This window comes from Lathamus discolor, chromosome 6 (assembly GCF_037157495.1).
Source record: "Lathamus discolor isolate bLatDis1 chromosome 6, bLatDis1.hap1, whole genome shotgun sequence".
In the NCBI taxonomy this organism is placed as follows: Eukaryota; Metazoa; Chordata; class Aves; order Psittaciformes; family Psittacidae; genus Lathamus; species Lathamus discolor.
Window position 1 is genome coordinate 38,788,930 of NC_088889.1, and position 17,582 is coordinate 38,806,511.

Consider the following 17,582-nt stretch of genomic DNA (forward strand, 5'->3'; position numbering starts at 1 on the left):
TCCATTTATTCTTACCAAGTTATCATTTTCTGATTGCTTTGATTTTTCTTCTTCCAGTTCTTTTTCTAAATTCTCTATTTCTTGGTTGAGTTCCAAGTTTGACTTGTTCAGTTTTTCATGCATTTCCTAAATGCAGTTGTTTTGACAGATAACATAAAATATTTGACATTAATTATATATGAAGATGACAAGTATGTTTTAAATACGACAGCAAAGTATATTTAACAAATTTAACTATATCAAGGGTAAATCTCAAAGTACTCTAGAGACTCTTATATGTTAACAAACCCTGTAACAATCAGCTTTATAGGATCTGAGGTGCAGAATGAAATAAATCTATTTGCTTGTCAATTACATAAACTTCACAGAGCCTACTAGGTATTTGATTCACTTTTTTTGAACTCTTTTACAAATATACTCTCAGTTTGGGCGATATAAACAATGTAGTGGTAATTTCTGTTTACAACTGTGCTCCAGTAGCCTATAAAATATAAATGAATTCAGACAGATTTGAGAAAAAAATACTTCATGCACTACTCCCTTAGAAACAATTTACTTTTTAAAAAAATAAATATTGTCTAACATGCCATTTGCTCCAGTATCAATCATTTTAATGCAATTGCTAAAACAACTTCTCTTCATTTAAATATCTTACTTATGTCATTTTCAGTAATCCAAGACTAAAATAACAATGCTCTCAAAACAATTAAGGGGTTTTCTGCTTTGTTTGGCTTTTTTTGCTTATTTGTTTTTCTTTTGTGGTTTTTTTTTGTTTGGTTGGGTTTTTTTTTTTGGTTTTTTTTTTTTTTTTAGTACAGGCAGCATTTTCCTGAAATACTGCCTTAAGCTGTGGAAATTACAATTTCTATTTATCTTTTTACCTCAAAAAAAGACGTGTCTGTTAAGTCTTTCATAACATTACCATCCTTCAGGGACAATTCTAAATCTTCAAACTGAAAAGGAAATATTTTATGTCAGAATGTATATAAAGAATTGGCTGAAACAACAATATTAATTTATGATGCCCCAGTCTGAAACATAGCAACCACCTAAATATTCACAAATATACTTTGCTGTAAATGAGGAAGGCCTTAGTCCTATTAGATTATTACAGTGCCATAAAACAAAGCCATTTTGAAGTTGCTTCCAGTGAAATATATTGCATTAAGAGTTAAAGGTAGAACTTTCTAAATAATTGCACTTAAAGGCACTGACAGGAAAAAACATTTGAAGAATCACTTTGAAAGCCTTTAAACATCTTACTTTTACATAAGTTTAATACTTAAAATACTTGATAAATAAGCCCATTTCTGTGACACATCTGAAAGCAATAAATGAGAACCATTACCTCTTTTTTGCAAAGGCTGAGTTTTTCAAGAATTTTGCATTTGTCTTCAACTAGTTCAGCAATTTTATTGGCAAGCTGTTTTTCCCTTCCTAAAAAAAACCCAACAAAAACCAAAGTAAACCAAAACAAAACTGCAATAGTTAAGTGTTGAAACACTCAAATAATTCAAAGGAGGAAAAATAAAAGGAAAACAAAAAGTCATACACACAAAAAAACAAACCCCAAACAACAGGATGAAAAATAAGCTTACCTACAGAAAGTCGACTTCTAACCTGAAATAAAAAGAATAAATACTGAAAATGTTTGATCAATTACTCTTCCATAGTATCTGAAAAGTAATCTTTTAAGCTGCGGTTCCACAATCAGTTTAACCTTGGAACTTTAAAAAAAAAAAAGAGAGAGAAGTACAGGCTGCTGTTAAAATGGGCAACTGCATCCTCTGCTCTTGCCCCTTCCATAGCTATGTTTGCCCTGTCCTTCTCCCACTCTAATTAGACAGAAGAGGTGAAAGGAAGTTAGTTGTCACCTGGATCACTTTTATAATACACCTCTGTGTCGTCATCATATAACCATGACTGTCAACAACATGATACAACAAAATGGTAGTGCACATACATAGCCAAAAGAGCAGAAAAGGGGAGGGAAGGGGAAGCTCCACTTGCTAGCTCAGACTTAACTTCCTATGAGGAAAAAAAACCCATGTTATAATACTTAACAGTTAGAGCTGGAGTCATGGTACTACTTGATGGGCATCCTGCCCAGATGCAACGTGGTGGGAAGTGCCAAATCTGCAGCTGCCACGTGGGGTCTAGTGCCCTAGAACCAAAATCTAACAAACTGTGGGACAAAATCTGTCACAAATGGCCTGGACAAGAGATGCAGAACTTGGCTGAACCTACAGAAACTTTGTAAAGTCATAACTCAGCAACCTTCTCAAGGCTAGGCCTGGATCACGTGCCTAACATACAATGGGTCCCTCAGATTTACTGTTTCCTCCTTATTTAAAGACATGGGATGGCCAAGGAGTCTAAGTAACAGAAAAAGGGCAAGAAAGTTAAAAGTACACCTTAGCCTATCATCCCCACAAAACCAAACCTTGTTATTTTTGAGTAAATAACAATTATTCAAAGAGCAGTCAGTGCAGTTTTAAGTATTTTCTAAGCTATCAGTAACTTCCATAATATCTAACACTTTAGTGACGTGTTTAGGAGGAAAACAATACTAGAGCTGCTGCTTGACTGATTTCAGCTGAAATGCCTCTTTCATACCACCTAGAGGGATGCTACTAGAAAAAGGAAGGAATCACCCAAATTATAAATACATTTACTTATATGAATATAGATCCCCTTCCAGACCATCTGAATCACTGCTGCAGAGTTAGGTGGTATTTTTCCAGATTTAAGGTGATGTTAGAACCCTAAAAATGCAATTGCTCATGTCTGAAAAACTAAACTACTATGTAACCCATCTTCAAACATGAGCATCGTTACATTTTGCACCAAAATCACATTCAGAATACTGAATTACGGACACTGACCCCATTTCATTAGTAGGGAGAATGTGGTAGGCAGCTGTTACTACAGAGATCCTTATTTACTCAGAATAGAAAACCCTTACCTCAAAAATATAATCTGTTAAAAGGTTTCAGTACTGCATTTCTCAAAGGCATCAGCTTAGTGCTCACAAACAGCACACAGTGAAATTGCTTCAGTATTCCAGTAAACAGAAACAAGGTCACTGTCCAAAGAGTTTTAAAATTACCCCCTTGATAGGAATCCATCTGGATTGCTTTTGCTTACAATTAGCTTGAAAGATCTGAGCTGGTCTGGTCATTGTCAAGGTAATCAGAGATATCAATATACATACACCCTAGGGAAGACCTCTGTATCCCAGAGAAATAACTTAAAGGCTGACTTTGAAAGTCTGGTGTAGAAATTGAAAATGGAAGAAAAAAAGCCTTATTACAACAAGTTTCATTACATTTGCTCTAATGATAGCAGTCACTTAGTACATGTCCAAACGCTTACTGTCTTGACAAAACAAGCTACTTCTCAGTTTCTCTTTTAGAGGGCTTCTAAATTCAATCACAACAGATTTAAAACTCTGAAACACTGTATATTTTGAAAAGAGTAACGATTTCAATTCAAGCCATTCAATTCAAACCATTAATGCACTCTACATGTCTGTATGTAATTTTAACATTGCTGGTTTTGGCTGGGATAGAGTCAGTTTTCTTTATAGGAGATACTATGGGACTCTTCTCGATTTGTGCTGAAAATGGTGTTGCTAACACAGGGATGTGTCCATTACTGCTGAGCTGTGCTTACACAGAGTCAAGGCCTTTTCTGCTCTCACCAGTGAGTAGGCTGAGGGTGCAGAGATTGGGAGGGGATGCAGCAGGGAATGCTGACCCCAACTGACCAGAGGGATACCCCAACACCATATAAAATCATGCTAAGCATATAAAGCTGGGAGAAGAAGGAGGAAGGAGGGAACATTTGGAATAATGGTGTTTATCTTCCTAAGTATCTGTCACACATAATGGAGCCCTGCTTTCCTGAGGATGCTGAACACCTGCCTGACAATGGGAAGGGGTGAATAAATTCTTTGCTTGCACTCACAGCTTTTGCTTTACCCATTAACTGCCTTTATATCAACCCAGAGTTTTCTCACTTTGACTTTTCCAAGACTCTCCCCCATCCCAACGCAGGGGGAATGAGTGGGAAGGCAGCTGCACCGGGCTTAGCTGACAGCTGGGGTTAAACCGTGACACTTACCGATTGGTAACTTCTGTACAGGAACAAAAGAATTGTAAAGGCTCCAGCAATGCCAGCACAAATCACTATTTCGTATGGGAAACCATACAGATCAGGACCAGGTCTCATATCTTCTGGCAGTGAAGCCACAGCCTGAAAAACAAAGTGAAAAGTTTCAACTAGAGGAAAAGAGGTTAATATTTTCAACAGAAACAGACATTATACGTTGGCTCAGTTTACATCTAAGGCTTGTAGAGACTTGCAAATCTATTTTTTTTTCAAAATTCTGAGAAAATTATAACAGAAGCCTTTGGTTTTTAAGTTACACATATACCAAGTGAAGCAAAAAAATAAGAAAACTTCCAACAAGATATGATGATGAGATAAAGCTCTGAAAACTTTTCCTTCTGAACACACTAATTATGCAATTATGGCAAATTCTCCTTCATGTGGTCTACACACTTTGCTGTTAGAAGAATCAGTACTAATAAGTATTTATTTATAAGTATTTTATGATTAAGTGGTAGAAAAATTGCTTGGTATGAAAACCACCTCCTCCTCCTAAAATAACACACCAGTCAAATGATTTAACACATTTAAACACTTAAATACACGCACATTTTATTTGTAGATGCATATCACTATTTGCTCAAACACCTGCTTAATGCAGCTCACATTTACTACGTGTGACCTGTGCTTAAGGAATGTGTTACTGTAAAAACTTAAATCTCGACTTCTGGGGGTGGGGTGTGAAATCAGAGAGCGTCTGCTTCACTGGTTTGGCTCTTTGGGACTCCTGGCATTCCCAAAGAAAGCTTCAGCTTCAGCAGGGGCCGCTCAGCCCCGGTGCCGTCCCCGCCTCCACTTCCCGGCTGCGCAGCCCTGGGCAGGCTGCAGGGCCCGAGCACACACCACCGAGGCGCTCCCCGGCTCACAAGGCCTCTGAGCCACACCCGCCCGTGCGGGTCCGTTTCTATCAGCCTCGGGCCCCTCGCCACCCCCGACAGCGCCGTTCCCCTCAAAGCCGAGGGCCGCGGCGCAAGACCCCAGCTACGGCTGAGGTGTGCCGAAGCCAGCCGCGGGCGGAGGTGTGTTCCGGCTCACCCTGCGCGCCCCTTCCAAGGCCAGCCCGCAGTATCGCTGCGCGCTCTCCCGCAGGCCCAGCCATAAGCCGGCAGTGGCCACATCCAAACCATCGCCGCGGCCGCCGGCAGCCATCTTGCCGCGGGCGGCACGAGCCGACCGCCGTGCGGCCCCTTCCGGACACCCGCTTGACAACCGGCCTGTACCACTACCGGGGGGGAGGGGGAGGAAGGAAAGACCACTGCTGAGACGGAAAAGGGGGGGGAGCAGCGCGGGCACAGGTGGGAGAAGCCAGGAGAGCCTGAAGGGGGCGGCAGATTGTACCACTGCGACAGGAATGGGGGCGCAACTCCGCTGCGGGGGGGACGGAGCGGGACATACCACTGCCGAGAGAGGGCGGCGGGGGCAGCAGGCTCGGGTTCTGAGGGCTCTGCCTCAGCCCAGAGCGGAGGTGCCGCTGGCCGCGGCTCCAGACTACGGCGCCGGCACGGCCGGGGGCAGGTGCGCCGCAGGGGTGCCGTCGTCCCCCCGGCGCAGCCGGGCCCGGCTGGGGAGCCGCTGAGTCTCCGGGACCCCTCCCACCAGACTCTGCCCTTCGCACTTCGCCCTCCGACGAGAAGAACAGCCAGCTTCCCTCAGCGCACCGCCACCGCCCCCCCTTCTGCTACCGACGTTACCCCTCTGCCCCCGCGCCGACTGCCGTTCCTCCTTAAAGTTACGCGGAGGGATACTCGCCTTCCCTTCGGCCCCCGCAGCCCCCATCCGCCCCGCGCGGCAGCCGGCCTTCACAAAATTAAAACCGCCGGCTGCGCTCCCCGGGCTCGGCCTGACCCGGGCGGCAGACGTGCCACCCCGAGAGGCGGGCACCCGGAGCTCGCATTGGCGCGGCAGGCGGCGGGGAGGGCCGCAGGTGGCTCAGGGACCGGCCGCGGCCTCCTCAGTGTGCGCAGGCGGGAGGCGGTGGCTGCTGTCCGCTCGGACCTGCTCGGCAGGAGCTCGGCGTGGCTTTGGGCTGAGTTCTCTTTGGAAAACTGGTCGTACTGGGGAAGCTGGCACACAAATGCAGGGAAAGATGCGAGAAACAGCAGCTGCAGTGCTACAGAGCAGCGGGGTCTTTTCATCTCGTTCGCTAGGACTATTTTGATACCGTATTTATTAAGTTTTTACCTGCGCTTAACTGCACTTTGTTTTTGTTTGGTTTGTTGTGGTTTTTGTGGGTTTTTTTTTCTTTGTTTTGTTTTTTCCCCTTTCTAGCATGCGCTAACAGAATACTCACAGTGCAAGAGTTGAGTGACTTGCCTGGAAAGCTGGTACCACCTAAGTGAAAGTGATCGGTAAACGGTGAAGTGGCTTTTTTAGCCGTGTCAAACAAGACAAGAATGATAGCAGTGAACTGGCAGCGAGCATCGAAATCCAGTTCATGAGGAGAACAAAGCAAAGCTTTTCAGTTTTTGTCTCCTTGGTTGCAAAATTTAGCCAGAATCTATAGAATTTGGTACTGGAAATCAGGAACAAATTCATGTGGTGGTTAAACTTCAGTTACGAGTCAAACCAAAGTAACAAAATTGAGTTACCATATACCACTTTAGCTGATACGACTTTCGTTTTTAGAGATGGCAGTGCAACACTGTCTCCCTTTCCTCACATACCTCTGACAGCATTGTTTCTTATGCAGTTATGTCCATTAAAGTCCACCTTCACTCTGTCCCTATATTTTGATACTTAAGACATCCCCATAGCACTCATAATCCTATTTTATGTTGCTTATATTTGCTTAGAGAAGTTTTTTATGCAGTTTTGAACTATAGGGATGTTTGGAATGAAGGCTTAGAAAGTTCAGGTTAGGATGAATAAAATAACCAGAATACTTTGTCTTTAAAAATTTCAAAGTCCAAGCAAATCTAATGAGTACTGTCATGGGAACTAGAGGGAGCTGTGAGTTTCATTAAAACAAAACCAGAAGCAACAAAAAGCTGGTATGTTGACCACCGAGGTGTTTCCTGGCTGTGATGTGAAAAAAGCCAACACACTGAGGCCATCAGATTCTGCAGTACCAGCGACAGAGGCAGATGAGTAACAGCTAACCTTAAATTTTCTTACTCTTTCTCATTTAGCATCCCCCCTAGAAGCAAGGGGACTGCAAAGGGTTTATTTAAAAGGCTCTTTTTCTTTTTTTTTCTTTTTTTTTTTTTAGGAGATTCGTTGCAGAACATAAGGGATAACTGGCTTAATGTCGCATTAACATCAACACTATCACATAAAGAATTCTTACCTTTTTGATGGCACTTCTTGTGGCCAAAAATACAGATCTGATTGATTCCCTGATCTCAAGATCATTCAAGCACAGAAGTATCTGATACACCCAGCCTCCTGGTTTGTTCATATGTAAAAAAGGAGAAAAAAAAAAAAAAAAGGTTTTACATGACAATTGTCCATGTCATTACAACTTCTTTTAATACTGCATATTTATTTTTCTTACAGTTAAGAAACTTAATGCTTACCATTACTTGGGACATAGTTCTGGATGGCATCTGAGAAGGGCTTCTCGACATCAAGTGGTGAGTCAACTACTGAACTGTCCATTTTTTCTTCAGAATTTTCTGAAGGAATCACTATTGCTTTTGAATATTGGTCACTGCGGCCTTCACTGACTGCAGCTGCATTCATTTCATATTCCTTCTCTGGTGTTTCTCCTAGTAGCTTTCTTCTACTGCCTACTCCTGCAAATAGTTATGAAGGGAAATCATGCTTATTTTCAGAGGATTAAATTTATACACACATACTTGTATGAGATATTAACCTTTACCAAGATTTTCATTTTTTGCTTCTATTTTCCTCAAAGGCAAGCACTAGAGTGCTACATGAGAGTAAAAATCTGCTAGAGATTTATGATTTAAGAAATACTTGTTCAAATAGTGGACTCAACAGACTCTGGAGGATAAAGCTAAAGCTTAAAAGCAAAACTTGTTCAAGAAAACATCTGCTTAGTTTTGATAATTAGCCTATAGATTCCCTGTTCAGGATTAGTAGGTGTCTTTCTTGCATTATCCCAAATACAGCTGGGAAAGCCTTTACAAAAACAACAATTAAATATGCCATGTAGGATTAAAGATTAACAACTTTCACAAGATAACAAACTTCACTGCGAAATACAAGAAACCACAGGCATGTTGATGGAGAAGTATAACTGAAGGCACCTTGCTGCCTCAGTTTCAGTGACTTGGAGTAAATTTCCTAAAGCCAATAAAATACTGCTTCCAAAAAAATACCATTTACAAATTGATTCCTTTGTTAACAAATTGATTAATTCTGTGCTTCACGACAGTACTGGCCAAAGATGCCACAAATAGTCCGGTAGTCAAGAGACAGAAAGAGTAACTGGCTTTCAAATAGCTTTCGACTGCTTTGCCTTTCTTAGATGTTTCCAGACTCAGTCTTGGTTCACTACCACATAAGAGTTGTCTTGATGCCCGAATGATTATCTGCTGTTCTTGGTATTTCTCTATAGCTTGGTAATTTGCCTTCTGAATTTACAGATTCTTGAATACACAAGTCTGGGTTTGTGGGGTTTGTTTACACTCTTTTAATGGTTTCCATATTTTCCCTGTAGATGAGTTCTAGTTTTCACTCTTATTAAAAAAAAAATTAATTTTGAAAGTAAATGTAGAGAATCTTTGGAGACAGTTCATTACAGTAGCCTTTTATATTGGCGTTTTCCTGGCTTTCACTACTTTTAGAAACATTTTTTTCAGCACTGGAATCTAAACAAGGGTACGTATTGTCTCTGAGATACTTCAGGTTGTACTACTGCTTCAACAGTGTCCTGATTTCTGCTGGGATAGACTTATTTTTCTTAGCTGGTGCAGTGCTGTGTTTTGGCTTTAGTCTGAGAATAATACTGATAGCACACTGATGTTTTAGTTGTTGCTAAGCAGTACTTACTCGAAGTCAAGGACTTTTCAGTTTCCCATGGCCTGCCAGTGAGGAGGGGCACAATAAGCTGGGAGGGAGCATGTACTACCCAAAGTAGCCAAAGGAATATTCCAAACCACAGAAAGTAGCATTCAGTATAGAAACTGGGGAAAGGTGGCCACCAATCACTGCTCAGGGATGGGCTGAGCGTTGGTCAGTAGGTGGTGAGCAACTGTACTGTGCATCACTTGTGTTTATTGGGGTTTATTCCTTTCTCCCTGTTATCTCCCTTTTCATCATCATCATTATCTTTATTTCAATTATTAAACTGTTTTTATCTCAACACACAGAATTTGTCTTTTTCTGATTCTTCTGCCCATCCCACAGGGGGCTGGAGGCCAACAAGCAAGCAGCTGTGTTAGTGGCTTAGTTACCAGCTGGGGTTAATAGTGATGCATTTGTGAAGCATCACTATTGCTAAACTAATTTCACGAAATGTTTTGCCTTTTCATTACTGTGTTCATTATTTTGCACAGCTAGTGAGCAAAACGGATTGCTTTCCTGAATTGCACCCATATCTTCAGACAGCTCCTCCCTAGCTCTCTGATTTACTTGTACTTTCATTGCTCTGTTACTATTACCTTGTAATATGTTACCATAACTTTCAGTTTGAAGGGTTTCTTCACTAAATACATCATCTTGCAAACTCTGCACTTGTTTCTCTTTGGCTGATGAACTTCTGTATGTCTGCAAAGTGACTGAAAGAGAAGAAACGGCTCTGTTCTTCAGCTATGCCAGGCTTCTCATCTGTATTTTTTTGTCTGAGGGATCACAATTCTGGTATGATAATCCCTGCTGAGTATAATATATGTATGTGTTACAATTAACAAAGCTATTTCAGATATTTGTATACCAACCTGACTGTCCATATTTACTTTCTGACTCCTGATTTCTCTTTTTAGCTTCAGTGTCTTTCAGCAGTTGGCTTTCTGATACCAAGTCTTGCTCTGAACTGTAAGGTTCAATTGGCTTCTGTTTGTCACTTGTTGGCATATCAAAAAATAATTCTGTGCTTCTGGTGTCACTAAGAGTATGCACACTTGCTGCTATCTCCCCAGGATTTGGGATGTTTGAATCTATTATTTCTTGTGCATAATACTCTTTATCATCTTCACCCATCACTGCTTTAACCGTCTCCTTAGATTTTTTGTCCATGTGTGATTCTTTCTGGTCTGAAGTTTGCACTTCGTTATTATTCGCTTCATCCTGTGTTTCTCTGCTTTGCTGGTCTTGCACAGCAGTTGCAACTTTCTCAGCATGGACAAAATTAAGAACATTACTTAAATCCAAATTAAACCAATTTGATACAGATTCTTGGCTTTCACTCTTTTCTTCTGTCAGTAACTCTGTGACTGCTGTTTCCTGTTCATTATTGAAAAGTTCAGGCACACCAGAAACATCATGGATTTGTAGATCATTTTTTTCGGATGCCAAACCAACATCCACATTCTGTTCACCAAAATACAGGAAATCCGTCAGTCCACCTTGAAACCAAGCAGATGCTAGGGATTCCTGTTCCTCCTTATCATTTGACTCCTGTAAATCATTTTCAGCAGTTACCATTATTTTTCTGCTTCGGTAGGTATTTTCCCCTAAAGGTTCTGTAATGGCTTCTAAGGGCTCTCCATCATTTTTATTTCCTGTGGTGAACCATCCGGCAATCCAGCTGGACTGAGTTGGAATGGGTTCTACTGGGAAACTGTTTTTCATTTCTGGCTTTTCAGTATCATCTCTTCTGTTCTCATGTTTCATAAACAACTCTTTGCTTGCAGACTCCTCCTGAGTATGAGATTCCTTGGAATCATTTTCAGAAACTGATTCAACCTTTTCTTCCTTTTGCATAGATTCTCTTGTATACTTGAAGAGTTCATTTTCATGCAGCTTTGATTCTGCATCAGATGATGAATATTCTCTTTCTTTGTTGCGATCGTGTAATGCACTATTTTCATTTTCATGAGTGTACTTATGTCCATGAAGACAAAGGAAATCAGTTTCCTGAAAGAACAAGATAACTTTTAAAGTGTCTTCATGTGTAATTTTCTACAGCTCCATGTAGCACAGCAATATCTTTATTCTTTTTCTTTCTGTATAGTTATACATGTGTATAACCTTACACAAAGGCCTGTAATTACATTATCCCTAGTGGTTATGATTTATTAGATAAAAATTACTTTAAAGAACAATAAACATGCAAATGGCACAATAATGAAAAACTTGTTTTGATTTATCTGAAAAAAAAAAATGCGCATTGACACTTTAATTTCTACCTGGATATTAGATTTTCAATTGCTGTGAATTACACTGGAAAATCCGGTGATGTTGGTTTACCTTAGTGAGCACTTCAACTTCTTCTACAGTAAAAACTTCCTCAACCTTCACAGCATCTTTTGGGAAATATCCAAAATCCTTTCCTTTCTATAAAACATATAAAAGGAATGAGAGCATTTGAACTTCAGTGATAAGTATGGTGGGTACTTGCATTCATGCTAGAAAAGTATGAATAGACACTAAGTTTATAGGGCTGCTTCCTAACCCATTCATTATGTTTGGTCAAAAGACTGGTTTATTTTTCCTTCACCGAAGTGTTCCATTTGCCAGTTCAGAGAGCAAAGGGAAGAATATTAATCCATACTATTATTTTCTGTATTAACTAACACATGTTGGCCAAAACCAAACCAGTAGCCTTAGCACTGCTTCAAGTGGAGACAGTGTTGTGAGCACAGATGGTCTCAGCCAGCTTCTACTAGAATTGGCTACAAATTTGCCATTGACTCAAGGGGGATTAAAAATCTGCCTTGATAAGTAATGACCCATAACAGGCTGCAAGAAAAGTAGGATATGAAATTCAGGTGCGAGGGCAGCTGCAGCTGAAGAGAAAATGCCAGTGAAGATGGCAACACCACAGAAAGTTCATGATAATGCGCAGAAGAATCAAGTAAGAGTCAGTCCTACAAAAAAACCCAACAAACAACCACTAGCTTTACATCAAACCATTGCACACAGCTTTTAAATAGAGGAATGCAACTTGGAAAGCAAAGAATAGCTAGGTACCTGCAAAGATACTCTCGGATGAAAGAAAGGAAGACGGAATTTCATCGTTACACAATAAATGTGACAGATCATTTACAAAGAAAAAAAAGTTTACCAATATCTTCCAGGTTTGAAGGACTGACACAGTTTTACTAGCAGTTGGGTTTGGATCAATGCATCTATTCCTTCTTAGCTATAGCGTAACTACATGGCTGTTCTACATTATACATTGTTTGTACATTGTCAATTGTTCCAAATCATTAAATATGCATGATAACTTCTCTGGGAACTTTCCTTGGGCACTGAACTGTGAAGTCAGGTCCCAGTGTTGGACTGCTGACTAAATGACTGAAAAACATTCCTCACAGACCTGTGGGTAGGTACCTGACCTGATAGACCTGAATGTTTTTAAGGGAACCAGATTAAATCACTATAGCCAAATGTTTAAAGGAAGGAGACAGAACACTTGGATTCTGATCCTGACTTTTGTTTCTCCGTGGGTGATCTTGGCCAAGATTTGATTTTCCCTTCCTATATAAAGATGACAACAGTGACACATCTCCCAAATACTGTACTGACTATAATATTAACTGATGGTTAATATTACAGAAGAGACGGAAGATTCCTAAAAGCAAGCAGACCACAGTTGTTACGCTATTATCATACTAGCTAAATTATGGGAAAAGTCTTTCAGATTGAAGTACTTACACTTCCTATCCACAAGTTTTCATTTTTCCTTGAAAGTTTGGAGTATACCATTATCTCTTCCCCTGTTTTGAAGTTAAGATACCGGCAGTCAGGCCCTAAGTAGTCTGTAGTGGCGTAAACTCTGCTCATTGCCGCTGGAAAAGTATGTAGGAAGAATGAAACAAGTATAGCAGCTGTAAGTCAGATAGGTTACTGAAGAAATCTAATATATATAAATACATTAAAATGTTCGTTAATACATCAGTGTGCTTTGTTGAGGCTAATGCATTTATATCATCAAACAAAAAGCAGCCCTATCCTGTCTTTTTTCAGGGAGAAAAACAACTTGTCCTGTATGGAAATTTTCCCATCCTTATTCAGCAAAGCTTTCAAAGCCTAAATGCATGTGGAGAATCAGCAAGGTCAAATACTAAACCCAGATCTAAACAGCTAAAAAGTATTTCCCAGGTATGTTTATATATTTTAGAAATTCTAAGTTAAATCTAGTAAATATTTCAGGGATTTTATCCTCTATATTGAATATGTTTATTTTATAAAGAAAATAAGTTTAAACACTATAAACATGTTGTCAGAACAAAGTTTCCAATTCAGTTTGAATTACTTCAGATTCTCTTTGTCTTCACCCCTGCCTCCCCACTGAAACCACCACTACTCATGTGCTCTGGTCTGTTTGGAGCCCATTCCATATGGTGTTCTACAAAGACAGACTTCTCTTAGCATGCAGACTGAAGTCAGTGTGGCTGACAGTAAGAGTCCATCAGCAGAGGAAATCTAAGGTCTCTTCCACTGCAAGATAAGCTGTCCACATGGAAGAGTAACAGTTAAGGCTGCCAGACCAATGGAGGCAGCTTAGAAACAGTTTCAACTGCATATGGTTATGACAGGCTTCACAATGGCAATCAACAGATAATAAATGGGGCATTGTTTATTGCTGCCCACTCGTGATTCAGTGGCTCCACCTTCCACAGAGCTGTCACTCCCCAGGAACTGCATAACTACTCACTGCTCTTAGTTCATATTGAAGAAGAAAAAAATAAGTAAAGAAGATATATTGTCAGGGTCTTTTGTAAAAACAAACAGTCTGCTCACAGTATGAAAACCTGGAGTTTTGCAGGATGGGCTTTGTACTCTGAACCCAAGGTGTACAGTTTTCTCTCTCAGCCTAGAGCCTATCATTTGGGGTTTTTTTTTAATTTCTTTTGTACCTGTAAAGAATGAGTTTAAAATAGTTTAAAGGTGCTTTGTACAGCCCGTTTTGAGGAAACCCGAGAAAAAATAGCCATTCAAGAGTATTTTCACTGAACTTTGATCTTTATGTACTTACACAACGCAATTTGGTAAGTATTTTTTTTGTGGTTTTGTTCGAAAAGTTTAAGCCTATTGCTCATAAACTTACTATAGTGATAACAAACATTTTCTGTGGTTACTAATTTTCAGTCTGCCTCATTGCTGATTTCAGCATTATGGTTTGTAGTAACTGCACATACACCATAGACTCCTTTTAAAAACAACAGCAACAAACTTTTTTACTTACTCTCACATTCCTGGTCACCACAATTCTTCCATTCTGAAAGTACGGTGGTACTCTGCAGACTTGCTGAAAATGAAATTACTAAAAGCAAAATTCTCTGATCCAAGATCCTTGACATTTTAGGTTAAATCTGGAATGCACTGAAACTGGAAACTGCATCAATGTGTAGATAGCAAGAATATTCTACATTATTTTTCTTAGCCTAACCAAACACTGCAAATAAATTTATAAACCTTTTTTCCTTCTCTCATCTGTTTAAATAGAAGTACACTCTGCTAACCTGCTCGGCAAACTCAGGTGTCCTGATCATACACACACATTTAATAATTAACTATGTTCTGATAGCTAGACTGATGTTTTGAATAGAGAAACTAGTTCCGGTCACATCAAAATTTAGTGTATCAGACAGCTCAATTTGTACTGAGCTTGTGAAAGACTGTTAGCAGAAACTCATCAAGAGCTTTATTAGGATTTTTCTGGATTATGAATGCATTTTTAAAACACATATTTCATCTGATATTAAGGTGGACTGTCAATTTCATGCTTATATTGAGTTGCATGATTGCTAGTATAGCTACTGACAGTTTTCTAGCTTTTTTAACAAACTGTATTTTGCATGCAGTGATATATTTTAGATAATAGGTGGTCATTGGAAACTTCAAACAGAATTTTTTTCCACATATTCTGTTGGAATTTTCTCATGCACTCGATGAGGAGTACAATCCCTTAGCATGGGGAATACTTTCTGAACTCCGAAGTCTTTTAAAGGCAATTTTCAGTCTCTTAAAGTAACTAGAAAATCCATATGCTGTCTCTAAATCAAGTATCACAGAGCAATATACCAAAGCTAAGCAGATGATACGTCCTGGTTTTTAAGGAAAACCCTCTGTTTCTTAGCAACCTATTATCCAATATGGATAAATCATTATAACGTTTCTCAAATACAGGTTATGCTTTAAAATAGTGATTATGCAGGGACTTATACACTGGTTATATTAGGTATGGAATTGTGCTATAAATGAAATCCTGAAGATGTTTGCATCACAAATAAGCTCTGCTTCAAAGGCTTTGCATTGTTGTCCTGCACTTCCTTGGTGACCTAAACACAGTACCTCTAATCTGCCTACAAAAGGGGCTTCACCCTTCCCACTCTCCTGCATGTGGTAGCCACTCCTCTCTTCTCTCTTGACAGGACCCGAAGAATCTGCATTCCTTCCCAACCTGATAGTATTTGCAGCATAGGCTTCCTGCCCCTCCTTCAGTCTCAAGTGTGACTCACACAGAATTTGCTCTGCTTTCTCTCTCTCCATGAACCTAAGCTGTACCCTACTTGCAGCATTGTTCCCCCTCCCTCCATGGAGTTGCTCCACAACTCAAACCTGCCAGACACTTCTGCTTAATCTGATCTACTTGAACCACCAAACTGGTCATCTACTTGTGAGTGGGAGAGGGCACAAAGTGCGCCAGGGTCATGTTAACCTGCAAACAAAACCACCATGGTAGGTGACGTTCTCCAGTTGCAATCTAACACTTTGGCCCCTTCCTTCACCACATGACCTGGTAGTCAGACAGGCCTATCCTATGACCTAGCACACTAGCTGCCTCTGCTGTTAGGTAATCCACCAGAGAACTGTCCTTGGCACCTGGGAAAATACACTAGATATCAGCAAGCCCCACTCACTCCACTCAAATTAGCTCCAATGCAGCCCCATCCCCAGCATAAACATTCTCTTCATCTTGTGTGGTTTAGGAAGTCACTGATTTGGGACCTTCCCTGGGGTCTTCTAGGTTTACCTGTAGTAGGTATAAAGGGAGAAATGGAATACCAAGCAGCTAAAACATGACAAACGCAAAGAAATGGAAAGCAGAAAAGCAGGTGGTAAGGCTTTGGTTGGTTTTGTTTTTTTTTCATTCCCAAATCTCTGCAGATTAGGACCGATTGATGAGAAGGAAGATATAAGAAACATATATTGGGGGGGGGGGGGGGAGGACAACATTTTTATCCCACCAAGGTTAACAATGGCTCAGAGGAGTCTTTACAATGTTGCAAACCAACCATGAAACATGGGATGAAACCCAATAATGGGCCTAGTTTGTGTGGGAGAGCAAACTATCAGACCCACACCTTGGGGTCTGCACATTGTGTTTGTCAAAAAAGCCCTGAAAATGGCTCTGACTTCAGTTTCATGTTGATACCCAAACTAATTCTCAAGGCTTTATGCGGAGATAAAATGTTGCTGGCCGCCTTGGCTACTCAGTTTAATCTATGTCTGCTATTTTCAAGTAGCCTAGTCTCAAGTCGTTCCAGGTTTGAAGCTATTAAAAGGCTAATGGGCACTGCTCTGATCCTTGTTCTGTATTATTTGTTCCACTAGTAACTTCAGTAAGAAATCATTTATATAAAATACTGTTTTCTTCTGGGTGTATACCCTATAATTGCAGGTGTTATACAAGCAGAACTTCTAATCACCTTTGAACTACAGTCAAAGATAAAGATTCAGGGAATTTATCATAGCTGGATTTCAAAGGACAAAGTTGAAAGCTTTATAGCAGATAGAGATTTCAGTTAACTTCTGCAGAAATGAAGCAACAAATGTAAGTACTATTACACCCATGAAGACAAACAATGCTAATGAAAAAGGTCTATTTCCAACAGCTTTCATTAGGATGAAACTATTAACTTTTTATTTGCAATGACATCTTGTTAGCTACCACGCTAGAAATGCAGAGATCCCTTGTATTAAAATTCACAGAAGGATCAACTCAGGGTTAATGGTATAATTTAGATAAACTGAGTAGTGTGGCACCCTGAATGGCTCTTTTAAGATATTACTTTGTATAAGCAGAAGAGATGTTGCATTTCCTAGACTATTCAGTATCTGCATTAACAATAAAGATCCAAAAGCAAATAATAAATCGGTAAAAATTCTCCTAAGGACATTAAAGTCAACGTCTATTTTATAATAACAACAGTACATACAGCTTTGGTTATATTCGTATGATAACACCAAAGAGCTCCATACAGAATGTAGGGTTTCACTGTGTCGAATATTGCACTAATCCATAGAAGAATATGGTCCATGGCAAAAGCACTTCAAAAATATACTTCTCTTGACTCAGGAGGTTTGGTTGAAAATATAGATAAAATTTTACA

General features: G+C 40.0%; 1 protein-coding gene and 1 long non-coding RNA gene across 8 annotated transcripts in view; one reads left to right on the top strand and one right to left on the bottom strand.

Moving 5' to 3' along the window:
• MIA2 (MIA SH3 domain ER export factor 2) overlaps window positions 1-14,716 on the bottom strand; it is a 36,810-nt gene extending 22,094 nt beyond the window's left edge. For 2 of the 6 annotated variants that reach the window (XM_065686164.1, XM_065686162.1), the window contains exons 1-12: window positions 14,432-14,716; window positions 12,898-13,031; window positions 11,488-11,574; window positions 10,017-11,154; window positions 9,741-9,857; window positions 7,689-7,907; window positions 7,460-7,557; window positions 4,126-4,257; window positions 1,599-1,620; window positions 1,349-1,437; window positions 882-953; window positions 16-126 (exon numbers count right to left, since the gene is read on the bottom strand). In XM_065686164.1, the coding sequence (XP_065542236.1) occupies window positions 16-126; window positions 882-953; window positions 1,349-1,437; window positions 1,599-1,620; window positions 4,126-4,257; window positions 7,460-7,557; window positions 7,689-7,907; window positions 9,741-9,857; window positions 10,017-11,154; window positions 11,488-11,574; window positions 12,898-13,031; window positions 14,432-14,546 (2,334 nt within the window). In that variant the 5' untranslated portion in view covers window positions 14,547-14,716. Of the gene's footprint in view, window positions 1-15; window positions 127-881; window positions 954-1,348; window positions 1,438-1,598; window positions 1,621-4,125; window positions 4,258-5,208; window positions 5,406-5,568; window positions 5,765-5,922; window positions 5,990-7,459; window positions 7,558-7,688; window positions 7,908-9,740; window positions 9,858-10,016; window positions 11,155-11,487; window positions 11,575-12,897; window positions 13,032-14,431 lie in introns of those variants that run through there. The other 4 variants (XM_065686163.1, XM_065686166.1, XM_065686167.1 and 1 more) reach the window with 4 other exon arrangements.
• LOC136017689 (uncharacterized) lies at window positions 5,581-17,524 on the top strand. Of its 2 annotated transcripts, none has more exons than XR_010614040.1 (4): window positions 5,581-7,560; window positions 7,669-7,745; window positions 13,210-13,344; window positions 16,871-17,524. It is a non-coding gene; the product is annotated as an uncharacterized LOC136017689 (long non-coding RNA). The 2 variants fall into 2 exon arrangements; XR_010614039.1 differs by lacking the exon at window positions 16,871-17,524 and adding an exon at window positions 15,621-16,331 and having other exon boundaries at window positions 5,582-7,560.
• The last annotated feature ends 58 nt before the right edge of the window (window positions 17,525-17,582 follow it).